Genomic DNA, 10734 nt, shown 5'->3' on the forward strand with positions numbered 1-10734 from the left:
CAGCCTCTCCGCTGTGGCCAATAAGGTTGATATAAGCCAGTAGTGTGTTCCCTGACAGTAAAACGCAGACCAAAAAGCCCCTGTTATCTCTCTCATCTGCGCATGCCCACTAGCTATCTCCTTTACAGGAGCAACAACTGGGGTAGCGAGTGGGGAATATGTACAGTCAACAATGTGTGTGAGTGCAGGATTATGAAAAAAAAACGACACTCAGACTTGGATACAGATCAACCTTCTTTTTATTAGTCACTCTAATAACAGGGATCTGAGCATTATACAGGGAGGAGGTGGGATTCACCCTAGCGTCCCAGGTGGAGAGACCCGCTGAGATGCTTCCTCCCCCCGCCAGTCAGCTGCGTGATGGTGGAGCGCCCCACCCGGCGGTTCTCTGCTGTTGCTGAGCCTGCCGAGGTCGGGCAGCCCGACCCCGTGAGTGCCGGTACGCCGGTCCCGCGGGGTGGGCCGAAGAAGTGGAGGGCGCTTCAGGCATGGGACTTACGTACCGGCGCCTCTCCCTCCGTCTCGCCGTCGCGCTGCGCTCCGAGCTTGTTTATCAGGTCTCAGGCTAGGGAAAAGAGCCATCCTTATGCGACAGTTATTTAGACTTTAAATAAATGCATATATTTATGGTGAGTTTTAGAGGCTTAGATCTCAGTATAATGATGTACTTGTATGATGCTCCAGGTGTTTGCAGGCTGACAGGTGTGACATTCTGCTTGTTTCTACAAATGATCAAACACACTGCTGTTATTTTTTCCATCAGCTCAGGATGTTAAAGGTCGACACAAACAGTACTGCTAACCTTTATTTGAGTCGAGGGATCAGTTGTGTTTCAGCAATGCTTTTCCTTCTATTCTGTCTCATGACCCCCTCGTATTTATCATGAGACCTCTTGGAGGGTGTCAATCCACATGTTGGGAACCAGTGACTCAAAGCATTAACATGTTTTTTCTCTCTCTCTCTTATCATATCGTTTGTTTGGGGGCGTTGCGGGTTATATTTAAGGATATTTTCATTAGAAATGGAACATGCACATTGAATAGATTAAAAACAATATACAAATAAATCAAGATGTTTTTTGTATTTAGAAAATGTGACATAATTTAATAAATTAGTTTTAATTCGTTATTTTATAATTTACATTTGTATTAATTATATTACTTTTTTATTCACTTTTAAAGGTATTATTTATTCATTTATTTTTGTTTTACAATATTTTAAATCCTACTCTTCTTTAATCTGCTTTTCTCTCATCTCCTTAAATATCCTTATCTCCTCTCCTCCACTTATCCTCGTACTCAAATACTGTGTACCTGTTTTCTCTCCTCTCCTTTAATCTCGTTTCCTTGGCTTCTTTCTTCTCCGTGTCTCCTCTCCTGTCATTATATATTCTCCCTGTCCCCTCACATCTCCTTTAATATTCTTATCTCCGCTCCTCACTTTATCTCTTCTTTAACCTCCTCTCCTCTCCTCCTCCTCTCCTCCCCTCTTTCAATATCCTTACTGTTCTCTCCTCTCCTCTCCTGTCCTGTCCTGTCCTGTCATAGTCTTGTTTTCTTTCCTTGGACCCTCTCTTCACATTATTTCCTCAAGTGACGCCTCTTCTCTCGTTTATCTCCTTATCTCCTTTCAACTCCTCTCCTCTTTTCTTTTCTCAGTAGGCGGGGCTTAGATTCAGGTCCAGCCCACAGGGGGAAGTGCTCTGATGATATAGCCGAATTTGGAGCGCTGTTTCCCGGCCAGCCTTGTAGCTCTGACTCGCTGAGATTTCATCATCTTCCTCTACCCCCTACTCCCAGCAGCAGGGCCCTGTAACCGCAGTTCAAGATGGAGCTCCGGACGATGGTACCCGCTCTGCTCTTCCTCTCTGCCGCCTGTCTGCACTCGGTGTCCGGCGCAGCTTCACGGACAGGACCGAAAGTCACCGAGAAGGTGGGTGATGAGATTTCCCTAGAGACGCTGTGTTAGCAATAATGTAAGAACTGAGTGTTGTTGTCTCCCCCCGCTCCGTGTGCAGTGGCGTATTCTTTCGTGCCGCCGGAGCGTGGATAATGACTGACAGTGAGCACACGCGTGCGCTTACAAACACGCACACACTGAGAGACGACGTAAACGCTCTCATCGGGGGGAGGACTGGACCGACACACACACACACACACACACACACACACACACACACACACACACACACACACACACACACACACACACACACACACACACACACACACACACACACCACACACACACACACAAAGACCCGGCGCCGTGGGAGGGCCAGGCCCTCCCATTTGACATTCCTGCCCTCCCCCAATAAACACGTTTTTTATTATTTATAAAAATTAAAAATATATATATTAAAAAATGTAAATTATAAATAAACTGTGAACTTTAATGCTACGATGTATGTGATGCAGATAGTAATATAAGAGTGATAAATGAAAAACAGGTATGAAATACTATATGATAGTAAAACAAGAATACAGTTTAAAAGGTGAGTGATTTGTAAAATATCCATAAAGAAAAAGAAAATCTGTTTACAGTTCTGTTTCATATGGTGTTGAGAGATGTATCCATAGATCTCTTAATTTTGCACCAGATCAACCCAGTCTCACGGCATTTCGTGTTATAGTCACGACATTTAATCTATTGATTCGTGTTCACCAACACGATTTCCCCCTTTTTTTCGTGTCACACAGAACGATTTTAAAAGCAATGTATTTCTATTGGTAGTGTGTTTCTTGCCTGCACCACGTATTTTTGTCCGGTCGGGTCTTGGAAGATCGGAAGCTGTGGGTTCATAAAAACATGTTCTTACTCAATATCAAGCCACGATTATTGTGGTTTTGTTCCATTTCAAAGAGCTGTTTGACGCTCGGCGTAACCTTGGCGCACTGCCACTCCAACATCCAATCCCAGAGATTGAAGATTCATCACGGGGTTTTTCAAGCAACGGGACTGTAGTCCCAAACGATAGCTGAGGATTATGGGTAGTGTAGTGTCTTCGGCCATCATAAACTCCGAAATGTTTTTCGGATTTCATATGGCATTAACACCATATCCCAACGTGCATTGCGGCTAAAACATCCAATCACCGAGCTTAAACCATAGCTGAGGATCTTGGGTAATCAGTTCAGTGGGTGTGTATCGCAATGATGCTTGAAATGTCCCATATAGGCCTACGTCTGTTTCCGGTTATTTTATTTTGAAATTCAGTTCCTGACGGACGCCAAAAAAGCCCGAGATTATAGAATTAAACAAATAAACAAAAAAATTATAATTGTGTGTTATTGTTGAGTAAATAACAGTGTGTTATTTAGAAAATAATAATAAATTAGAAGGAAAAAAAGATTTCAGTATTCTGAGGCTCTGAGCCCCATTTATTTTCCTCACAGACGGCAAAAAAAGTCCGACATTATACGATTTAAAATAAAAACAATAATCGTGGCTTGATATTGAGTAAGAACATGTTTTTATGAACCACACAGCTTCCGGTCTTCCAAGACCCGACCGGACAAAAAGACGTGGTGCAGGCACGAAACATACTACCAATAGAAATACATTGCTTTTAAAATCGTTCTGTGTGACACGAAAAAAAGGGGAAAATCGTGTTGGTGTTGGTGAATCAATAGATTAAATGTCGTGACTATAACACGAAATGCCGTGAGACTGGGTTGACCAGATTGATGCTTTTAACTTCAATATAATTTTTTTTTTAAAAAAACCCTAGAGGAGGTGAGGTCCGCCCCCCACTTGAAAAAAATAGCACTTTACCCCTGCTTACACCTTTATGCCGTGAGCTGATTATCGAGCCTTCATTGTAACAGTCGCGGGTGTACTGTGTGCGTCTGGGGAGTGTTGCAGTACCCTCTATGAAAACGTCAAGCTACCCCACAGCACCCCCAAAAGAAAATCTCTGGCGTTGACAATGGCCGCGGCGCATGACGGTTTGTGTGTGCCCTCCCATGAAAATCATATGCCCTCTCTGTAGATTTGTTCTGGCGCCGGGTCTGCACACACACACACACACACACACACACACACACACACACACACACACACACACACACACACACACACACACACACAAACACACAACGTACACGTGTCCATTCAAATGACTCTTAATGCGCAGTGCGTTTGCCTGTAGGTCGTTGTTACACGTAGTCGACTACACGTACAAATGCATGCACACACGCGCACACACCCAGTGCATGTATACGATAGCACATTTATTTAGTGCTTACATTAGGTTAATGCATTACATGGATTCATATATAACGTTATCATTTTATGATTTGACCTTGGCTTGTCGTCTCATGGTTTTATTGTGAAAGGATGATGATTAAAGAGACAACATTAGAGAATAATATTACTGAGTGCACACTCACTGTCTAAAGGAAAATTGTTAAATTGTCCTCACAAAATTAAATATTAACATGTTTTGCCTAAGTAGAAATAGTGATGTGACAAATAAAAGTTCTTTATTCAAGATGTCACCAATACAAAAGTATAAAAATATACTAAAAGAGCCAAAAGTAAAAGTAATTTTCATGCAAAGGGAACTTTAGATTTAGCTGGTTAGCTAATGAGTTCCAACCCGGGATTTATAAAAGTGTTATTGATTTAATTTGATCATCATTTATTTGTTTATTATATTTCTTGGTTATTAATCACAAATATCACATACATGCACCTTTTATGTAAGTATTGAAGTTTAAGTACAAAGTAGCAGGAATACCTACAAGTACCTTAACATGTTTACATAAGTGCAGTATTTAATCAAATGTGCTTTCCGTTGTCTAATTTGCAGATTAATGTTACTAAGTAAAACATTTGCATATTTAACATTTATTTTTAAATGTCAGAGTAGAAAAATTAAACAAAAACAAATCTATGTATCCCTTATAGTACACCTCTGATTAGTGTGTGTGTGTGTGTGTGTGTGTGTGTGTGTGTGTGTGTGTGTGTGTGTGTGTGTGTGTGGTGTGTGTGTGTGTGTGTGTGTTGTGTGTGTGTGTGTGTGGTGTGTGTGTGTGTGTGTGTGTGTGTGCTGTGTGTGTGTGTGTGTGTGTGTGTGTGTGTGTGTGTGTGTGTGTGTGTGTGTGTGTGTGTGTGTGTGTGTGTGTGTGTGTGTGTGTGTGTGTGTGTGTGTGTGTGTGTGTGTGTGTGTGTGTGTGTGTGTCCAGGTGTTTTTTGATATTACAGTCGGAGGTCATGAGGTGGGGCGGATCGTCATCGGCCTTTTTGGGGAGGTCGTCCCACTCACTGTCAATAACTTTGTCGCCCTAGCAACCGGAGAGGTAGGCGTGCAGACACACACGCATACATACACATAACTTTTACATCTGTTTCATATATTCCATTGCAATATTTTAGACAAGTTCCCAACTTGTCATTTTTGTTTATGCAGCATATATATTTAATTCTAAACTCTGTGAAATATCTAGGTATGTTACTGTACATAGATTTCACTCAAAAAGCCTTTGACATGACAAAAAAGAGTAAACCCTTGAACCAAATTTCAGTTTTGTGTTAACTTCCTCTATACTCTTCTTGCTGTTGAGTCTGGTGTGTGCTGTGATGTTCCTACTTTCTGTGAATGTGTGTTGGTCATTGTGTTCGTCATGTGTGTCTCTGCAGAAAGGTTATGGCTACAAAGAGACAAAGTTCCACAGAGTCATCAAGGACTTCATGATCCAGGGAGGAGACTTCACAGCTGGAGATGGAACTGGAGGTGAGACTCAAATGGCGCATTTCCACCACACGGTCGGCCTCGGCCTCGCTCAGTACTGCTAGGCCGCGTTGGGCCTTGTTAGGGCCGGCTCACTTCATGCTGCGCTTCCATTACAGTTTAGGAACTGGGGTAGTTACTATAGTAACGCAGTGTAGGCGTAGCCGTGACGTCATCTTCAATGAGAACCCCAGAAAAACAACACAGCCGTTAGCTGTTAGCACTCAGAGCTCACAGCTCCTTATATATGTTCAGAAACTAGACAAAAGTTAAACAAGTACAAACCACAGACTGCCTGTGTCATGGTGAATACAGTCGCTGCTTTATTTATGTCTGTATAGGCCGTTGTTGTGAGTGTGGACTGTCGGAGCATATATTGAGTTAGCTTAGCCAATCTCCATCTAGAAAACACGCATTTTAAAAGGTTTTTCGCCTGCCGTCTGTCTGCAAACTTGCCAAAGCATTCATTCATGGTTTTTACTAACCGGTATCAGTATGTTGTTACTTCGGCATCATTTTGAAACGTGTATTACAATTAAATCACGGTCAAATATGTTCATCTTGTTGTAGTTGTAGCCTCCTTGTCAGCGATTCTCTCTCTAGTTTAGCATACTCAGCCCGACTCAGCCCTGTTTGTTGGCCCCGATAGAACCACGATTTTGTCGGGCCAGAAAAGAGGTGAAAAAGTACCCCCGGGCCGGAACTAGGCCTAGTGGAAGCGCAACCAAAAAACGGGCCCGGCACGACACGGCACGACACGGCACGCTTAAACCGCGCTCCGCGCCATGGTGGAAATGCCCCAAAAGTGACTTCTTAAAGAGGCCTTTCCCTTTCCTGTAGTGTGTTATATAGGTTTTAGTGCATGTAAATGGTCTGCAAAGGCAAAAGTCCCAAAGTTCCCTTCAGAGGGTGTTTCTCTCCCACACACTCCCTGCCTGAAACGCCTCTATTGGATTCCTTTGTTTACATACGTAACATAATGACATCATTATGTAACAGTCACGCTTCCATTTGTTAGCGCTCCAACACATTGTACATTATAGGCTAAGGGGCAAGACATCTCTCAGCGGTTGACCAATCACATCAGAGCCAACTAGCTACAGTTGTACATATTTGAACCTTTTTGCTAACGTCACACAGGCCAAGGAGCCAATATTATGTTGTTTTACATTTTCATGCAATATTTAACACCACCTGAACTTGACAAAGCTTTTTCCCTCCAGGTCACAGCATCTACGGAACAACTTTTGCCGATGAAAACTTCAAACTGAAGCATTTGGGAACAGGCTGGGTGAGCTAACAGTTTATGACCTCAATATTTAGGAATAACACACTTTTGTAAAGTCATTTGTTTATGGGAGGTATGGCTTGGTGATTTAAACATTATGTGTCAAAACAATGATGATGTGATGTATGGAATTGAGAATGTTGTGGGTGTGTGTGTTTATGCACCAGGTGAGTATGGCAAACGCGGGTCCAGACACCAACGGATCGCAGTTCTTCATCCTGGCTACTAAAGCACCGTGGCTGGACGGGAAACACGTGGTTTTTGGCAAAGTCCTGGACGGGATGGTGGGTGGCCCCTCAAACTCTTTTCATAAATTGGCTGCATACAATCTGAAAAGGATTTTCAGATTGGATTTTAGAAATACATGATTCTCACAGAAAAGCATCAAAGCTAATTAAAGGTAGGGTAGGTAAGTTTGAGAAACCAGCTCGAGTGCACTAGAATTTGAAAATACACAACCGGAGAAAATCTGCCACTTCCTTACAGAGCCCCTCCTCCAACACACACGAACGCGCACATGACCAATGAGGGCACGAGATAAGTTTGTGCACAGATGGAAGGCTGACAGCCAGGTAGGCCATCCAGTTATTTTAGCCGGGCCGGCTAAAATGATTGGTCGTGCTTTTTACAGTACTACGGCTTCCACAGATGACATTTTTGTATGGATTTTTTGTCAAAGCACTTCAGATATTCATTGCTATCGGGATGTTAAGAGCATTCCATGGAATATAACAAAAAGTGTATCTCGAGCCGGTTTCTCAAACTTACCTACCCCACCTTTAAATATGAAAATCTTATACAATATGATCCATTGCTGTAGATAAATAAACTTAACTACAACCTACTTTTCATATTTTAAGTACATTTTGCTGATAAGACTTTCGTACTTTTACTAAGTTAGTGTTGCTTTAGTACTTTTAAGTAAAGGATTCAAATACTTCTTTCAATACTACTTCTTGTACAATATCCGGATTAGATAAGCAGCATCAGATGTATTGAAATAAAAAAAAAACCCTTCCGTTATCTGTTTTTAGAAAAGTTTATCTTAAGGATAAAGAGAACCAGAACAAAGAATAAAATGGTCAAGTTTCGAAATGTTAGCAGAACAATGCAATCGATCGTGTGCAGTTATGGAGAAATACTGCATGCTGCATATTACGGGAAACTCCTATAAAATACTTCCTGGCGACCTATAAATATATCTCTATTGAGTGTTTCTAACCTGCTTCTGTCCGTCTACTCTGGCAGTCTGTGGTTCACACCATCGAGCTCCAGGACACCAACGATAGGAACCTGCCGTACACCGAGTGTGTGGTCGTCAACAGCGGCAGGATCCCCGTCAAAGAGCCCTTCGTGGTGGAGGTGGAGGGCTGGTAGACAACACTGTGAGACAGTTAACTACAAGGACAGAATGTGATTATTATAAACTGGTGATCAATCACATGTCCAGATTGCTAAATTAACATGTTGACATTATAAGTTTTGCATGTTAAGGTTCTAACACCAACAAGCTATGTATCAGAAATGAGTATTTAAACCCTGAAAACATTTGATCAAAAAAGCCTGAGCAAAGCTTATAAACTGACAGAGCATTCAATTCAAATTTGAGTTGGTAACAAAAAAACAAGCTATTGAGCATTTTACACTGAATGCTATTATGTTACCATGCTAACAAGCTAACATATGACTTCTAATCCAGGCTAAATGTTACATGCTAAACGTTAGCAAGTAAAAAATCTAGCTGTATCAAGCTAACAATAGGCTGGCTAATGCTAGCTTGCAATCAAACACTTGTTTTTGTTACAATAATCTCAATTTGAGACTGATTTCTACAGAGATAATATAAGTTACAGATGTATTAATTTTGTTATAACATATCACACTGTGATGTCAAACAATTGTCTGTGAAGGGAGGAACGATTTATATATAAACATTCTAAAAGTAATTGAGGTTAAATGACACAAAATGACTCGAAGGAAAACACTCTTTGGTTGGCTAAAAGCCTTATATCTTCAAAATTGCCAACTCAAACGAAAACTAGTTTTGAAAAGAATTAGCCTTGAGGTGTGATTTTAGGGGAAATACACTCTAATGGAATTAGAAAATCATATAACTAAGAGAAAAAATCCACATAAGAGCCAATTTTGCTCCGTATTTACTTTTATTTTATTTTAAAGTAAATAGATTTTTTGGGCTATTCACTTTTATTTACCTGTGTAATAGGACCCCTGATATATAAGCATTCCAATTCAACCACGACAAATTTGATGATATGAGGTTTTCAGTCAATAATGACACACTGTATGCAGAGAGGAGTAGTCCATATTCATCGGGTTCACTGTGGTTCATGTTTAATACGTTAGCATACTTGCATATTCAGTAGATGGTGCCAGGTAGACCATCTACAATCTTAATAATGAATTGTGACCTCAAACATGACCAACATCATGGAAACTTGCACTTAAATACAGTATGTAGCTCCTCTTTAATCTCCAAATTTGCTTGCACTTTCTATGCATCATATCAAAGTATATTCAATTAAATTGCTGTTCACAAACATATGCAAAAAACTAACTTTGTAGCAAGTACTCAATCTTGCAATACTTTTTTTTGTATCTTTCCATCATTGAACATACAGAGGTCCTTTTTATGTTTTTATTTTATTGAGATCTTCCTGATGCATTATCCACCATATCATGTTTGCAAAAACTACAGCACAAATTGCACAGGAAAGAAAATGTTCAAAAGGTGTCAAAGTAGTGATTAATATATAGTAGCTGTCCTCTCAATGATTTTAAAGGTTGTTATTTGTGTGTTGTTGCTGACTTATTTAGACTTTGTTTTTGATGTTACATCTATTTTCCCTTTTCTCATTGCCGTGGGGTTTAACTGGTTAAAGTGATTATTGTGATCTCAATTCAACCAAAACTGTCGCTGTAGCATTATAATCTAGCAAAGTCCTGAAGGTTACATCAGGACTTCAGAAGGTCATATTAATCAAGTAAATGTAGCATTTTAAATGTCTTCAACAAACGTATCAGGAGTTCTGTTTTCATTATTTATTAACCACAGAAGCAGAGTGCCAACAGGTGTGTTTTCTACAATAAACAATATGCTGTTGCAAAAAACAGGATGTGTATTTGATGTTATTTTGGTGTCCGTGTTCTGTCTCTGTCATATTTGTGTTTTTTGGCTGTGAAATGGTTTAAAACAGCATCCAGATCATTTTTGAGAACTCGTAAATGCCTTTTTTATTCGTGAAATTCCAAACAAAGGTTCACACTTTTGGTATATTCAATACATTTGATCAGTTACGTTTTCTTTGTTCACACTCAAAAGACATTAATGATGTGGATAGCAGACAGGTTCACTGCATAATATTAACACAATAATAGTAAATAATAAATGTCGGAAAAAAATGGGAGACGATTTTATCTTGTGTTGTTTATCATAGGGGAACATTACCAACGTGATATCTGAGATACCTCATGATGTCCTTTAAGACCCTATCAAAATTGTTTGCTAACCCTCATGTTGGTGGTGTAACGCAGGTCATAAAAGACTCAAGTTATGATTGGTGGAGGACCAATGTTTAGACTTTCTCTTCTTTCAAGTCATGGCAAGATGTTTTTGTTTGACTGATCACACAACCTCAATGAAAAGGTAACTGAGACCAGTGAGGCCTCCCACAAGACTATGACAAACGGTTTA

The 10734-nt window shown here is 40.4% G+C and overlaps 1 protein-coding gene across 1 annotated transcript; it reads left to right on the forward strand.

Moving 5' to 3' along the window:
* The first annotated feature begins 1711 nt into the window (after positions 1-1711).
* Positions 1712-10153, forward strand: LOC117473243 (peptidyl-prolyl cis-trans isomerase C). Its single transcript, XM_034118771.1, has 6 exons — positions 1712-1932; positions 5190-5303; positions 5644-5737; positions 6958-7025; positions 7190-7306; positions 8271-10153. The coding sequence occupies exons 1-6, from the start codon at positions 1828-1830 to the stop codon at positions 8397-8399; spliced, it is 627 nt and encodes a 208-aa protein (XP_033974662.1). The 5' UTR covers positions 1712-1827; the 3' UTR covers positions 8400-10153.
* Positions 10154-10734: the final 581 nt, after the last annotated feature.

The sequence above is a fragment of the Trematomus bernacchii genome, unplaced genomic scaffold, assembly GCF_902827165.1.
Source record: "Trematomus bernacchii unplaced genomic scaffold, fTreBer1.1, whole genome shotgun sequence".
Taxonomy (NCBI): Eukaryota; Metazoa; Chordata; class Actinopteri; order Perciformes; family Nototheniidae; genus Trematomus; species Trematomus bernacchii.